The sequence below is a fragment of the Cupressus sempervirens genome, chromosome 7, assembly GCF_028749045.1.
Source record: "Cupressus sempervirens isolate cs-2001-9-10 chromosome 7, ASM2874904v1, whole genome shotgun sequence".
Lineage (NCBI taxonomy): Eukaryota > Viridiplantae > Streptophyta > Pinopsida > Cupressales > Cupressaceae > Cupressus > Cupressus sempervirens.
Genome location: NC_143124.1, coordinates 549,681,316 through 549,698,479, shown reverse-complemented (window position 1 = coordinate 549,698,479; position 17,164 = coordinate 549,681,316). Strand labels below are relative to the sequence as shown.

The 17,164-nt window shown below is 36.0% G+C and overlaps 1 protein-coding gene across 2 annotated transcripts in view; it reads left to right on the top strand.

Annotated features, from left to right (window-relative positions):
* The window catches only part of TOP3A (topoisomerase 3alpha), a 346,811-nt gene that overhangs the window by 125,799 nt on the left and 203,848 nt on the right, over positions 1–17,164 (top strand). For both annotated transcript variants that reach the window (XM_089791990.1, XM_089791991.1), the window contains exons 9-10: positions 8,988–9,167; positions 9,351–9,479. In XM_089791990.1, coding sequence (XP_089648116.1) covers positions 8,988–9,167; positions 9,351–9,479 — 309 coding nt within the window. The remainder of the gene's footprint in view (positions 1–8,987; positions 9,168–9,350; positions 9,480–17,164) is intronic.

The following is a 17,164-nucleotide window of genomic DNA, read 5'->3' as shown; positions in this document are numbered from 1 at the left end:
GAAGGCCTGGCTCAGATAGATAGTATATACATAGATAATGCCCTTTGCTATTAGCAGAGGATAACCTCAACAAATCATGAAGAAATCTGAACAATAAGACACCTCAAGACCATGATGAATTTTCCTCTTGAGTCATTACAAATTTCCATGGGTGTATTCTTTGAAAAATATCTTAATGTCCTCTAGATTTCACTCCTATTCTTTAGTTGCCCAATTTGCTATTGCTCGAGAAAATGTTACTTATCACTATAATCCAGATAGGACATGAATCTATTATGTATTTCAATCGCCTCTAATACTCATTTTGTCCATACAACAATGAAGCTTTCTAATATTGACAATACCATTTCATCATCCGTCTCCCATATCATTTCATACATGGAGATCAATAAAAAATTTAAAATTTTGAGCTCCATCAGATGGTACTATCCAGGTTGAGAGTTATGCAGTTGTGAATGGATTGATCATGTATAAGAATAGGATATGGTTAGTCTTGGGTTCTACAATGAATTGAAGGATCCTTAGAGCCTTTCATGACTCACCTATGACAAGACACTGGGGAGTCTTTAAGATATACAACAAGGTGAGGGAGCGGTTTGCTTGGAAGGGACTCAAGATGGATGTTTTGCAGCATGTGAGGGAGTGTGTGGTTTGCCAAAAAAATAAACATGAACACTCCTATCTTGGTGGGTTATTGCAGCCCTTACCCATTCCTGAGCGGAAGTGGGACAGCATATTAATGGATTTCATCGCAGGCTTACCCAGGGTATAGGTTAGAGACTGTATTTACGTGGTGGTGGATCAGTTAACCAAGTTTGCTCACTTTATAGCTATACCATCTACTCACACAATAGTTTAGGTTGCTGAAATATTTTTTAGGGAGATTTTTAGACAACATGGGCTACCACTAACCATTGTTAGTGACCGAGACAACAGGTTCATGAGTTCATACTGACAGGAACTCTTCAAATTATGTGGCACTGAACTCACCCTGAGCACTAGTTATCATCCATAGATTGACGGTCAAACGAAGATAGTGAATAAATGGCTTGAAGGCTATTTGCATAATTATGTTGTCGGACAACATAAGGGATGGGTGAAGTGGTTAAACCTTGGTGAATACTGTTATAACAAAACATACCACATGTCCATATAAATGACAGTTTTCATAGCCCTTTATGGATATGACGTGTCGAATTTCTTAGACTTGCTCTTCAGTGACAACCGAACACCCAGGTCGAAGGAGTGGTTACAGGAGACTCATGACATAATGAAATCACTAAGAGATAATATGCAAAAGGTTCAGAACCAACAAAAGCAATATGTAGATCAACATAGGGTGGAGTGCTCTTTTCTAGTAGGGGATATGGTGTACCTCATGTTGAGCCCTATAGACAATCCACCCTTAAGAGGAATGGCAAAGAGAAGCTGAAGCTTCGCTACTATGGCCCATTCAGGTTGATTAGACGCATCAGATAGGTGGCTTACAAGTTGGAGCTGCTTGTGGACAGCAAGGTACACAATGTGTTTCATATGTTGCACCTTAAAAGGGCAGTTGGTCAGAATGTGCTACCTTCCCCCAAGGTACCCCTACTTGATGAAGAAGGGAAATTGATATTGATACCTAAGGTCATTTTAGAGACAAGGGAGAGGGTATTGTGTAAGTGGGTTATCAAGGAGTATCTGGTTCAGTGAAAGAATCTGCCCCATGAAGATGCAACATGGGAAAGAGAAGCAATTTGGATTGAATTCGCTTAGGGACAAGCAAATTTGGGAGGGGGAATTGTAATGTCCCCACCAAGCTGACATCCCGATATGAGAATGTTGGCCTTCAAGCATCCTGGAAGGTTGACCGATCTTAGTAAGTGGGCGACATAGCACTTCAAACGGTAGCCACCACTACCAGTTTGGTAATGGTCTAGCAGGTTACAAGACTCTTAAAGGAATGTAGTGGGATCTGGCAATGGAAGCCCCCCTTTGAACCCCGTTGGGAAGACTAGATATGAAGTGGGCATCCGGTTGGGACTTAGGCCTGATGGTGGCATAGTTTGATAACTCCAAAGTTATGGCTAGGCGTAGAAGGATGTGGCACCCCCTTTTGAAACATGGATGAAACTTAATTTTTATGGGCCTTTCATGGCTAGAAGCACTGTAGCCAGAGGTGTCTTTTGGAATAGTATGGGGAAGTTGGTGTTTGCTAAAATTGGAAACTCTAGAGGGGGTTCAAGCAGCGATGTGGAAGCCCTGGCTCTTCTGTGGGGATTGAGAATTGTGAGAGCTAGAGGAATTAATAGATTGAGAATTGAGGGGGATTCGATGTTGATTATTAGAACAGTTAAAAGAGAGGTTCAGAGTAGTTGGAAGACCAAAATAATAATAGAGGAAATTTGCTAGTTGATGGAGGGGTGTTAAGAGATCCACATGGACCACATTTACTGTGAAGGAAATGGAGTGTTGAATGAGTTGGAAAAATTTGGCCATAACGTCAAACAAAGAATCGAATGGGAGGATGTTAGCCAACTTCCATCATCAACTCAAGTGATGATGGAATGCGAGCATACTTCTCACAATACCTATGAATCATTACAAAAGGTGGCACACCTTTATGAATCCACATGGGTGGGAAGGCTAGCGGATTTGCTTTCATAAAGTTAAATTTTGGCAAGATTGGGTGAGGATTTGCTTTTGTGATCCTCTCACCGCAAGCATTAATTACTTCGAGAAAAGGACGAGTTGCGACGATCTATTTAGATGTAAAGACCTGACAAAGCTGGATGGCAAGGACACTTTCACCAAACCCAATTCCAAATATAACCAGCAACAATTAATTTCGGAAGGAAAGGTACTCATCACACGTGCCACTAAGAGAGGTTTTTCGTATTCTGCAAAGCCATGTGATCTTACGATGGGTTTTGGCTTCCTAAACAATTTCAAACGGTAGCCAGAGGAGAGGAATAAGATAAATAATTTTTTTTAGCCTATGTAGAGAGGCGGCAATTCTGAGTTGAGGTGGATGAATCGATGAGAAATGTTTTGTCATTGGGTAAGGTGGAAGACATACGAGGAGTGTGCAGACAAGTGAACATTTGGCATGCCAGGTAACGATAGTTCCATAGAATGGGCTACGAGAATCCAAATGGATTGGGGACGAGGAAGGAGGTAGTTTTTTAGGGTCCATGGAGAAGGAAAGAAGGTATGCGAAGATATAGGATATTGTGCGAATGCTAGTAGCAAAATTGGTTTCAAACTGAAAGGAAAACATGGACCTATGGGATGAAATCCCCATAGACTAACAACCTTGACATCTCCATCAGATGATCTTGAGGTTCGAGTGCACTCTAGATATCAATTGGTCATGATGGGTATGGTATTGCGGGCTATGAAAAGCACATAAAAAGTCGGGTGAATTGAAATCATAGCTGACACCCCTCTATCAAGCTAAAGGAACTACTCCACATCACCAAGTCAGGTCTGTTGGTAGTTCTATTGTAATATGCTCATTACTTAATGCAAGATTATAAGTGAGTTATTCTCTATTCTCCTAAGTCTTTGGTATGCTAGAAGTTAATAAGTTCAAAAAAAAGAATCTGCATCTAATACGTATTGCTGGAAATACTGATATACACACATTCAGTTGCATTAACCCTACACATATACATATTTGTCGCTTGCACTGCTATTGATGATAAGTATCATAGTCCAGTGGGTATTATTTATCTTATCTTTGCAAAGGTTAAGGTGAATCGACTGGTTAAGTTAGCAATAGAAGACCCAATCCATCACAGGCGTGGGCATCAACTTTTCATTTCGGAGTCCAAGTGATTAACTTATGAATAAGTATGGAATAATTGAGTTGCTGTGTAACATTTTACTTTAAATAAAAATAAAGTGATTTAATTAAGTCACTTTATATTATAACCATATATAATAAAGTTGTCCCCTTCATGGGACACATCCTTGGAGTTATTGATTGTTTTTAAGAAGTGACCATTTTGTTAATTAGTAATAAGACTCTAAAGAGGTTTGGACCTCTAGCTGAGAAATAAGATTAATGAAGTTATTTAAAATAAAACATGGAATACCCTAAAGTGGATTGAACTTCTTGGAGGGCAAAGGAAAAAAATATAAATGAGTATTGTGGCAACCATTTCATTCATTTAGGTTTACATTTTTACCTGAGCATTTTAGAGTTTGAGCTTTTAGAATGGGTTTGAACAGAAAATTGGAGCTTGTAGGATTGGAAAACCTTGGAAGAATAGGGGGTTGGACAAAAATCCAGCTCTCTCAATGACAGGTTTTTATCATAGATCAAATCTGGAATTGGAGTGACATCAATTTGTGAAGAATCTCTTGGATCAAACTTCATAAGTGGAGATTTCAGACTGCAGATCAGAGATTGGCAGCATATTAATGGCATTCAAAGCATCGAGAACCTTGCCCCACAACAACACGCAAAACACATGGCCTCTCTTAGATGGGCGTTAGTGCTTGGCAACAACAGTTAGCATGGAAATCAGAATTTTCTTGGATCAACTGTAGTAGATTTGTTAAAATAGAGGATAGATCAAAATCACAAGACAAATCGTGTCAATTTGTTCCTATCCTCATATTCTAGATACCAATAGATTTTATATGTAGATAGATATTTGAATAAATTTAAAATCTGAGTTTATTCTCTTTGTGTCAGTTATTATTTGTTAGTTTCCTTGCAGTATTTTGTCAAATTCAAGCACTGCATCTCTTTTCATAGAACAGCGAAAAAGGTCAGAAAAAACCCTTTAAACATAGAAAAAACCAAATATTCCAAAAAATTTGGAACTCAGAGAAAAACCAAATAGAAATCAGAATTCAGTGTTTAGAGGTTGGAGATTGTTGGGTGGATATTTTGCAACTGATAGTTTTGTGAAAATCTAGTCGCAAAATAGGTGGACCGACCACAACCTATGAGACAAAGGCTCTCCTACCTTAAAGGGAAGGCTCCCCTTCTCATTGTTCCTTCGATCAACTCAAGGTAAGCAAAAAGTTGAGAGATTTGTAAGGGTTGTTACCAATTTTCTTTCCTCTTAACTTTCAGGAAAGAATCCACTACACTTCTATCTAAAAGATGGAAATGGTGATATTGATAAACCAACACCAACTCAAAGGCTAATTGAAAGTGTATCGGTTTGGCTCTAGGTCCTGTTTTAATCTATTCTATAAGAAAAGCCTCTACCACTAGGGTGCAAAGGTTTCCAGAAGTAGAGGTATTCTAACTATTTTTTGTGAATTTGAAATGTTAATACAAGCTATAGTCAAAGCTTCTAGTCTATGTATCACCACAATCGGTCCTAGTCAAAGCTTTGGCTCTGATTGCTTCTTAACTCACTATGCTCTATTATTGAACACTGAATAATAACATGAATCAAAGATAATAGAAACTAATTAAAGTCAAAGCTACTAACTTGGGCTATCACAATTGCTTCTAGTTAAAGCTTCGAATCCAATTGCTTCTTTTATACACTTTTTTCCCAAATTGGTACTACATAATCAAACTTATGTTTGCACAAATTTGGCAAAGCTTTCTTGCATACAACAAAACATGATATTTACAATTAGAGGACACATCTTTAAATAGGCAAAGGAGTTGAGACAAAGGAGGAAAAAGTGGGAGAAACTCAACCAATTTTTACCCGGTCAAACTAAGTGAGAAATTATTGGATTACATGTCACAAGGACATGTAAATCGAATTACATGTAATTACAAATTTTCATGCAATTCATTCTCTCCAACTACAAACATGAAAACTAAAGAAGGAAGAAGATGTAAAAGAATTGAAACAACCCTAGGGATTGTTCTAAAGGATCTTGTACTTGATGCAAACCCGAATGATCACAAGATCGGGAGTTCTTGTATTTTGTGCCACTGCATTCACCTTGATTATCATGGTGTTGCGTCTTTTGATAACTTCCAACTCTCTTTGATCAATTGCCTATTGTCATTTGAAAACTTGATGTGATCAAGCTTTTTTTCATTCAAGTTGTCATGAAGTCTCCTTTGTAGATCAGCACAAACTAGAGTCTCTGACACTTCGAAAACCTTCTTGATGATGTCCAAATGTAGAATTAGAACAAATTTTCCCATCAGCATCTGCAACTACTTTTTTTCTTTTTTCTTTGAAGCAAAGTGCTTGGCGTATTCCCATACGAACTAAGTTTCTTGGACATCCGTTGGGAAAATGGAGACCGAATGAATTATTGCTTCTTTGGATTCAAAGCATGTCTTTTTGACGGGATATCTCTGTTCTTTGAAGAAGCTTTGATATATCTTGAAGAGTGCATTGCAACATGAAGATGAAACTATCTTCCAATGAGATTGGATCCATGAAAACTTTTGGATTTGAGTTACAATGACGAATCCATAAGGGGTGGGTATTTGAAGTACGGATTAGATACTTATGGAACATGTATGATGGCTGGAAATGAACCAGAAAGAATGTGTATTTGGATGGAAAGGGCCAAAATCAGACTCTCAATGGTGAATTGCATGTGGGCAAAGATGGGTTTTCATATAAATGGCCAAGAATGCAAGCTAGGCACGTAGGGATGTGATTACATGTAAAGTGATTTACATGTAATTGTGACATTCAGTTGGGTTTGGAGGATGGAAATGCGTGCAGGTAGGAATGAAGATTGAGATTACATGTAAGTGCGGATGGAGGGTGAGATTACATGTAATTGTATGTGGAATGTGCTATGGCATGTAATGATGGAGATGGAATGAAATGATGCACTTGCATGAAAAGGTGAAAAGGGGAGTGAAGTGAAATGCTCCAAGTTCTTGGGACTTGCAGCTTCTTCCAAAAGAACAAAAACGAGAGAGCAAGCAAATAAACAATGAAAACAAGCACAAAACGAACACATGCCTTTGGTCTTAGACTCAAACATGTCAACAAGCAAGTTGCTTTCAAGTGCAAATTCAAATTTGGAGTTTGGGAAAAATCCAAATGTGTGAAAATGAGAGTTTTCATCATATTTAAAAGCAAAATGCACTTTTTATGGCATATCTATGAACAAGTCTGCAACATCAAGCTAAAATATGCAACAAAATTGCAAGATAAGCATGAATTAATAAGCAAGTTTGAAAATATCCACTTGGATATCAAAGAGCCAAAATGGCAAGATTTATAGACTTGGAGACCAATTCTCCCTCAAATCTGGATTTACAAACAACTATTTGACTTCCTCCACACTTGCAAGTAATGGATGATTAATGAGCATCCGATGGTCGGATTCGGCATGAGAATGCCAAAAATGTGGTCAAAGATTACCAATACATGAGACATTTTTGCAAAAAAAAAGTGCTGGGACGTTTTTGGCAAAAAAACATGAACTTTGAATGCTATAGAATAAGGCGTTCTTGCTATGGGAATGCAAAAATGTGTTCATAGATGGCATACGTATGGATTCAAACCCTAAAACGATCCATCTTTTGCCAAAACATGCTGCAAAATTCTCAAATTCTGGGCATTTTTGTAAAAGTGTGATTCATAAAGGGCATAAAATGAAGTGTTTTTGACATCTAAAAGCAAAAACATGTTCTTCAGTAGCAAACACAAGGATCACAGGGCCAAAATGACTTGTATTGGAGGATAAAAGTGATCAAAAAGCCCCAAATCCTGGCATTTTCCTCCAAAATGTGGCTTCAAAATCTCAAAATCTGCATTGTTTCTTGCATTGATTTCAACATGTAATGCATAAATATGCAAAAACGACCTCCTTCTCATGGATTTTAAGCTATTATATGGGCAGATCTAAGTATTTTTGATGGAAAACGTGTTCTAGGAGGAAGAAGACATGAATTTTTTTTGCCCTTGGATCTTCAAAAATGCGTTCTATCTTTGCCAATGCATGGAATAGATGCAAAACACATTCTAGAGGAAGCAATGCATATTTTAAATAGTTTAATTGATTTTTGAGGTAATATCACTTAATTGGGTCAAAAATAACACTTGCATAATAGAATTAACATATTATGAGCAAATATTATTTAAAAAAGTAATATTTAACTTAAATGTTTCAAATAAAACATAAAGTTACTCAAAATAAATCAAATTACATGGTTAATATAGTCACTTAAGTGAAAAATTAATAAAGCAACTCAACTTAAAAATAAAACATAAAGTGCTCTATAGTTACTTTAAGTGATAAATTTAAATGATAAAGTAACTTAAAAACATAACATAAAGTGATTTTAAGTTATAGTTTTAAAAAAGTGAATGTCAATATTAAAATATAATATGATTTTTTAAATCATGGAGTTGCACTAGAAAGTCCGTGTTTTGGACACTAAAATTGATCATATCTTTTGATCGCTAACTTTGATTAAGTCCTAAGATAGACCAAATCAAAGCGAAAATCGAAAGCAATGATTTGAGCAAAACCAAAAGCCCAAAAAGTAGTAAACACAAACTTAAAACAAAAAAAACGACGTGGAAGGCTTCAAAAATCAAGCATAGGCTCAACAAATAGAAAAAACGAAAAAGACTTGATGAAAGCCTTCAGTAGAAGGATTCATTATATCAATTGGGGTCGATTGATTGATCAATGTTATCCAATTAAATAATGAACTAACTCAGAGAAAAATGAAACTAAGGTGAAAAAGCTTTGTATTGTTACTTGCATTTTGTGGTGATAAAATACAGGACAAGAACGATCTTTCATCAAATGTAGTAGATAAGTTGGCTAGTAGACAAGGTTTGTATCTATAGAAGAATCTTCAATTTAAGACATTCTAAGAAACTAACGAATTTTACTATGGATATTCTGTTAATGTGAGATCGGATGAGTCTCTGGGATAGGATTATGTTTAACAAGTGTCGATATGTAGATTTATATTATAACTTAGTTTGTCTACATGGAAATTGTAAATTATCTTTACTACTTTGTTTTATTGTACACTTCTGTGTTCTTCATGATGTCATGTTCCTAAAGATTAGATGTTTTGATAGGCAATAGTGCGAGATCAACAAGAACATCCTGTATGGGGAACATATGCACAATGGCTTCTTAACCCTGAAGAAGATCTTTGGAGAAATCCTGGTAATGGAGGTCATGATGACAAAGCACATCCACCTATACATCCAACTAAATTTTCAGCAGGGGAATCAAATTGGAGTCCAGATCACAAGGTAAGCTGTACTTTCAGAATTAAGCATTCAAATTAAGCTATGAGATTGTTTTAGGTTGACTCCTTATGTTTTATTAGGAGTTTGGAGGAAAAGATGGTTTACTAGAATCGCACTTTTAAAATTAGAGTAAATGTATAAAATTATTATCTTCCTTGAATATCTAATAATTCTACTTTTTTGCAGAAACTTTATGAACTAGTTGTACGACATTTCCTTGCTTGTGTATCACAACCTGCTCTAGGTGCTGGGACAACAGTTGACATTGATATCGCTGGTGAAAAGTTTTCAGCTTCGGGTCTAATGATTATAATGGTAAGGATTATTCAATTTCTGCTAATATATATTCAAAAAGTGATTCATGTTAATGATTAAAAGGTGCACATCAAAATCCGAAGATTGCAAGTCCACCTCTTTGTACTTTGACTTGAACACAGAATATTACAGTCAGCTTGAAATTATATATCCTAGTTATAGCTTTGCTCAAACTTGCACATCTTCATCTCTAAATGCATAGAAATCCATATAAACAAGAACCTCCATAAGCAATTTTAATTTCATCTTTTTGGGCAAATGAAAAGTAACATAGTGGATCCAAACAAGCTTTCACAGAACCACATATCACCATATTAAAGTGTCATGCAGTGCAGCAAAGCAGCAATGGATAGGATGATATAAGATATAAAATTGCAATTGCTGAACTTGCTTTTAATCTAGCCCAGTGATTTTACTATTCATAGAACCAGACTAACTAGAATGATGGTCCCAGCTAGTATGTATAGTGTTGTTGTATAGCATCAGTCAAAGTAATATTCAGCACTTGAAATCATGTTTTATATAAACTCTGTTTTACTGGTGTGTGTGTGTGTGTGTGTGTATATATATATATATATACACATTTAAATTGTTATAAAATGAATTCATCATTATCGGGCATAAGTGTTGAAGAGACTATTCTATTGGGGCTTTATATTCTTCTGCTTTGCCGTCGATGAAACAAGTTACTAATGATTACATTTGTTAATGGCAACAGTTGCATTTGTTAAATGAGAACTAACCATTGCATTTGTTAATATTGAAATTGATGATTAGTCATGCCCCACGTAGAGGCATGAGTCATGTCTCTACGGGGACATGACTTTTTGTTTGTACATATATGTGTGTGTGTGCGCGCGCGCCAAGCAATCGTTGAAAACATATCAATATACGACATACAAGTCCCAGCGATTGCTCCCTTTCTCTGCAGGTTAATATAGTCAATACCACCTATACTTAATTGGTGCACAAGTCTAAAGATTGCAATGCATTGATTGCTATTCGAAGAAGAAAATCTGCATCATTCATTCAACAGTTTGAGATAACAAGTAAAGCTATTTGTATTTGCTCAAATTTGATATAATAGTTTTTTCTCTATCAGAGACCCTTACATTTACATGGTATCAGAGCCATCCTCATAAGAAATTCTATTATTCAAAATTAAACCTAAAATCTTAAATTTCAATATTAGAATTTTAATCCTCTAAATCAAAATGGTTAATCACGTAAGATTATGTCAGCCGATTGGATGGTCCCGGTGGTGTTTTTGTAGCCGACGGAATGATTGTCGTCGGTGTTTTGTATTTTGTAGCCGACGGGTAAATAGTTGGTAGCGGACATAATGTTTGTGGCCGATGGACTCCTCCGGGAAGGTTCGGCGGATAGTATTTATATCCCGTCTGGGATCATTGTAAATCATATTCTATCTACTATTACTGATATTATGAAGCATAATGTATGGTTTGGCATATGCGAATATAATTTTGCTATTCTGTTCCATTGTTTGTATACATTGATTTCTTTACCAATACAGTAAACATTTGGTGCCCGGCCTTGCTGCGACCCTGCGGGTTTCTCATTTCCGCGGGCTTCTTTTTCAATGATTTTTGCCGCCTATAAAACAGTCTCCTGACCGTGTTAAGCAATCTCCCGCGGTGTTATGGTTTATGTTTTTTTTTGTGGCGCCGGATGACAGTTTGCAGTGGGGGGTTGAGATAAGCAACTGTATTTTCTGGGAAGGAGGTTTTTTTTTTGGAGGTTGAAGGATTGGCGTTTATTATTCCAACAGATTTTTCGGCTCGGGGGACGATTTGATCTGGATACGGAACGCACGCTAGAAGGGAGCATGTGCATGTTGTCAATCTAGCAAGCGGCAGCTTTGGCTTTGGGTGAAGGTTTGAGTCAGTAGTGGGAAAGGTGTGTGGCGAACTGGAAAATTTAGTTGGAGGATTGGAATACAGGAGGGGGAAAGAGGTGTGTGTAAGCTTGGAAGCCATGGCTGCAGTCAGAAGTGAGGAGCAATTAATTATTTAAAAAAAAAAAAAAAAATGACGACAGATTCAAGTTGTTCGGAAATGAGTAGCAGACGATGCCAAACGAAAGGAGAAGCAGCAGTGGTTGCCAGAAAGAGTGCAGAATCGGTAGAAAATGACAGAAATGGTGTGTTCCGTGCAGTTTTGTGTGGGTTTCGAAGTGCTAATTTGGTCTTGGCAGAAAATGACAAAGATGGTGTGCTCCGTGCATTTCTGTATGGGTTGCAAAGTGCACCTGGGGCGCTGCCCCTCGACCTCGCCGGGGCCGTTGCCCCTTGGACCCCCAGTCGTTGTGGATATCAGTCGTGGGAGTCTAACCAGTTGATGAAGACTTGGAGCTGCTGCAGGCATAGAGTGTTGTGTACCAGAGGCACTTGGAGTAGGTGTTGGCTATGAGGCTGTCTTGGTGGATGCGTAGAGAGCTTGGGAGGAGCCAGTGCAGCGACACTTGGCTCGGGGTACCCAGGAGTTGGAAACAGAGAAAGTAGCGTGGGTGGCTATCAAGGTCAGCTTGAGAAGACAGTATTGTGTTAGCAAAGGCTACAGATGCAATGGGATGAAGCTGAAAGTGATGTGATAGGAGCAGGTTTTTCTTGTTACAGTTAGTCCGTTAATGTATTTTGTTTGTTAATTTGTCTAAAATATTTTGTAATTGTCATCCAGAGACGACTTTTCTTTTGGGGGGGATGGTGTCAGCCGGCTGGATGGTCCCGGCGGTGTTTCTGTAGCCGACGAAATGATTGTCGTCGATGTTTTGTATTTTGTAGCCGACGGGTAAATAGTTTGTAGCGGACATAATGTTTGTGGCCGACAGACTCCTCCGGGAAGGTTCGGCAGATAGTATTTATATCCTGTCTGGGATCATTGTAAATCATATTCTATCTACTATTACTGATATTATGAAGCATAATGTATGGTCTGGCATATGCGAATATAATTCTACTATTCTATTCCATTGTCTGTATACGTTGATTTCTTTACCAGTACGGTAAACAGATTAGAGGATAGACTTGAGGGAGCATCAAACTTTTCATCATGAAAAATTTGAGTCATGATAGTACTTAGAGAAATGGAATTAGAAGAGTACATAGAATCAAATAAAACTATTCCTAAAAGTGATCTAGATAAAGCAACATGGAAAAGACACAATAACAAGGCCATGAAAATTATTATAGACTCTATGAAGGATCACATTCTCCCTTCTATATCCAGTCTTCAAACTGCATTTGAGATGTTCTCTACTAATAAAAACACTTTCGAAATCAACAAGACTAGTAGATTGCTGACTTTAAAGCAAGATCTTCTATACATAAAAATGAATAATGGGGAGTCAATTACATCCTATTTTCTAAGAATCTCTGAGTTAAAAGAACAACTTGCAACAATTGGAGCCAAGTTGATAACAAAGAACTTAGCATGATAGCTTTAAGAGGACTTCCACTATCATGGGAAACCTTCATTCGAGGTCTAAGCTCCCGATCTGAACTTCCTAAGTTTGAATTACTCAAAAGTAAATGCATTCAAGAAGAATCAAGATTAGTTTCAAGAGGATTAAGCATAAATCAAGAGGGAGACATTTACGATCTTCATGCAAATTCAAACAAGAAAAGAAAATTCAAACGTAATAGGAAGGAATTTGACAAACCATATAAGAAACGAGATTGGTCAAAAGTAAAATGCTTCAAATGTGACAAAAATGGTCACTCTCACAACTTCTGCCTAGAACGAAAAAGAACTCAATAGCACTAGTAAAAGTCAAAGAAGAGAAAGAGGAAAAAGAAGAAAAGCTTGCATTTTATCTAGCTCTCTCAAGTGAATTAAACTCAAACAAAAACACTTGGATTATAGATAGTGGAGCTTCTCGACATATTACAAGCTTTAGAGACAAATTTGAAAGTTTCTCAAAATACTCAGAAGAAGAAGTAAACATTAGAGATAATTCTACTCATCTAATTAAAGGTATTGGGTCTTACTCAATTCATCTAAATTCAAGTATTACTCTCCAACTTAAAAATGTTTTATATGTACTTGGCATAAAAACAAATTTGGTCTCTATCTCTGGTCTTGTTGATCAAATATTTAGAATCACCTTTCAAGTGGACAAGGTTCTATCTTGGCCAAAGAATTCTAACATCAAGAAAGCTATATCTATTGGATTCAGAGACAAAAGTTTATATAAACTTTGTAATCAACAAAATTTAGCCCTAGTCATGAAACTTCAAATTCTACTAAACTTTGGCATAAGAGACTAGGACATATTCATTTCCATGCATTGTCATCAATAGGGAAAATTGTAAAAGGATTACCTAGTCTTAAAATTGATCATGTAGGCATTTGCAAAGGATGTGCCCTAGGCAAAAACACCAAGCAATCGTTTCCTAAAAGTATTCATAAATCAAAATCTGTACTTGAACTTATTCACATTGACCTATGTGGTCCTATGTCTGTGCCCTCTTTAAATGGGTGTCTCTATTATGTAATCTTTATTGATGACTATTCTTGAAGAACCTGGATATACTTCCTCAAACAAAAGGAATCAATGGAAGTATTATCAAAATTCAAAGAATTCAAAGCTCTAGTTGAAAACTAGTCAGGGAAGAAAATGAAAATACTAAGATCAGACAATGGAAGTGAATACATCTCTGAAATTTTTAAAGATTTTTGCATTACTGTTGGAATTAAGAGAGAGTTTTCTATACCATATAATCCTCAACAGAATGGAGTTGTAAAATGTAAAAATAGATCAATTATTGAATTAGCCAAAGCAGTGATGCACGACCAAAATTTTCATGCTTCTTTCTGGGCTGAAGCATCTAATATTGCAGTTTACATTCGAAATAGATATCCCCACTCAGTATTAGAAAACATCACTCTTGAAGAAGTATTTACAGGTATCAAAACAGATCTAAGTCACCTAAGAATATTTGGGTGTCCTGTGTATATTCGTATTCCTAAAGATTAAAAGAACAAAACTAGAACCATTCGGAAAGAAGAGAATACTCATTTGATATAGTGAAACAACCAAAGGCTACAGGATCTATGTGTCGGGTCAAAGAACAATTGAGATTAGTAGAGATGTTAAATTTGAAGAAGATACTGCTTTCAGTGATGAATCATATACAAAACTTGTTAGTGAAATAGATGAAGATCAACCAACAGAAAATGAGAGGCAGAATGATACTGAACCTTCTTCACCTGCTATTTCAAATCTTGAGGATACTGAAAATATTAACAATAAATAGAGGCCACTTTGGGCCAAGAAAATGATAGAAGAGAATCATGTTGAACCTGATGAAGTAATCAGAGAAAGTAAGAGAAAAAGAAATCAGTCATGTTATGTGGCATTATTAACTGAACTTATCAAAACAACACCTTCAGATGTTGAAGAAGCCTTATCAAACAAACTTTGGAAAGAAGCAATGATTGAAGAATATAATTCTCTACTAAAAAATAGTGTATGGGATGTTGTACCCAGACCTAAAAACAAATCGGTTGTTTCTTCTAAGTGGCTTTTCAAAATCAAGCATGCACCTGACGACAACGTTGAAAAATACAAAGCCAGATTTGTAGCACGCGGTTTCTCATAGAAAGAAGGTATCAATTATGAAGAAACATTTGCCTTAGTTGCTAGATACACATTTGTTAGGACTATCTTGGTAATAGTAGCATCCAAAGGATGGAAAGTTCATCAAATGGATGTTAAAACAACATTCTTAAATGGTGAAATTGAAGAAGAAGTTTATATTGAGCAACTAGAAGGGTTCTTCACTCATGACAGAAAATCTCACGTGTATAAGTTAAAGAAAGCATTGTATGGTCTTAAACAGGCTCACAGAGCATAGTATGAAAGAATATATAACTATCTAACAAAGTTAGGGTATTCTAAGAATGAAGCTGATCCTAACTTATACTTCAAGATAGATGGTGATGACATGATTATTCTTGTATTATATGTTGATGATTTGTTGATAACAGGTGAAGAACATCTTATAAAGAAGTGCAAACAAGAACTAACAGTAGAGTTTGATATGAAAGATCTAGATCTTCTCCACTACTTCTTAGGACTAGAAGTCTGGCAAAAGGGGAACTGCATTTTTCTAAATCAGGGAAAATATACTATTGATATTTTGACAAAATTTGGAATGGTGGATTGTAAACCAGCTGCTACTCCTATGGAAGTCAATCTGCACAAGCTGAAGGATGATATGATTAAATTTGAATTTAAAGATCCTACTCACTATAGGCAGATTATTGGATCCTTAATGTATTTGGTGAATACTCGTCTTGATATATGTTGTGCTACTAACACGTTAAGCCAGTTCATGTGTGCACCAAAGAAGATACATCTAATGGCAACTAAATATATCTTAAGATATCTAAAGGCACTATTGGCATGGGAATCATATATGATCAAGTAGAAATCAATCTTTATGGATATTCAGATTCTGATTGGGTAGGCATCTCTACTGAACATAAAAGTACTTCAAGATGTTGCTTCAGTCTTGGATCTGGGATGATTTCTTGGTTCAACAGAAAACAATCCTCAGTCGCATTAAGCTCTACTAAAGCAAAATATATAGCCTCTTCCTTGGGAGCCAAAGAAGTTGTATGGTTATGAAAGTTACTAGTTGATTTGTTTAAAATGCCTTTGAAGCCCACTATGATTCATTGTGACAATGAAAATTGTATCAAGCTTTCAACTAATCCAATTTTTCACAATCGGTCTAAGCATATTGAAATTCCTTATCATTACATTAGAGATATTATGGATCGGGGTGTTATCAACTGGACTACATCAGTACTAATGAGCAAACACCAGATGTTTTTACCAAGCCTCTTGCTAAAGTGAATTTGGAATACTTCAGAAGAAAACTTGTTATGATTAAGTTGTAATGTTGAATATTGAATTTAAATTTAAATTTATATGTGTTAATGCTTATATGGTTGTTTAGTTGTATCAAATATGTAATGAAAGTTGACGATCTTTCATGGACATATATATTCAGAATGTAATCTTTGTAAGGTGACGATCTTGCAAATGATAGGCTTGTTATCATGACAGTTTTGTTCCGGATACGCAAGAAATCATTGATAACGAATGCATTATGATTACTCTAGATATTGTTTCAGACAATTAGAGATCATAATATATGTTATGATAGTGTTCATAGCATGGTGATTTTAGCTATTTGTCAAGCCAATATTTTAGAGTGTTAAAGTCAAATGATGTGTTATGTACAAATATTTTGTATTTTGGTGTAATAACCCTATCCAAATCTGATTGAAACTTGCTATATTTGCTTTTAGAAATTTTGTCAAACACTTGTACAATAGAGGGATATATGACTGATTTTATTTTCAGTTTGTTTTCAGAATAAGAAAGATGACTTCTAATATCATAGGATGACTGAAAAATGACTTCTCTTCCTCTTAGTCTACACCTAACATGAAATGCAACTCTTTTTTTTCTTTTTTCTTTTTCTTGATGCAATATATGACATCTAATCAATGCAAATTAACACTTACAACCAAGTGACATTATGTCAAATAGTTGGCATGCAAACTAACATTATATTTCAAACTTAAAAATTGATCTTTTGCTGATATAAAAATTTTGATATAAAATTAGGTTACAATGCCTTCAACAATCTA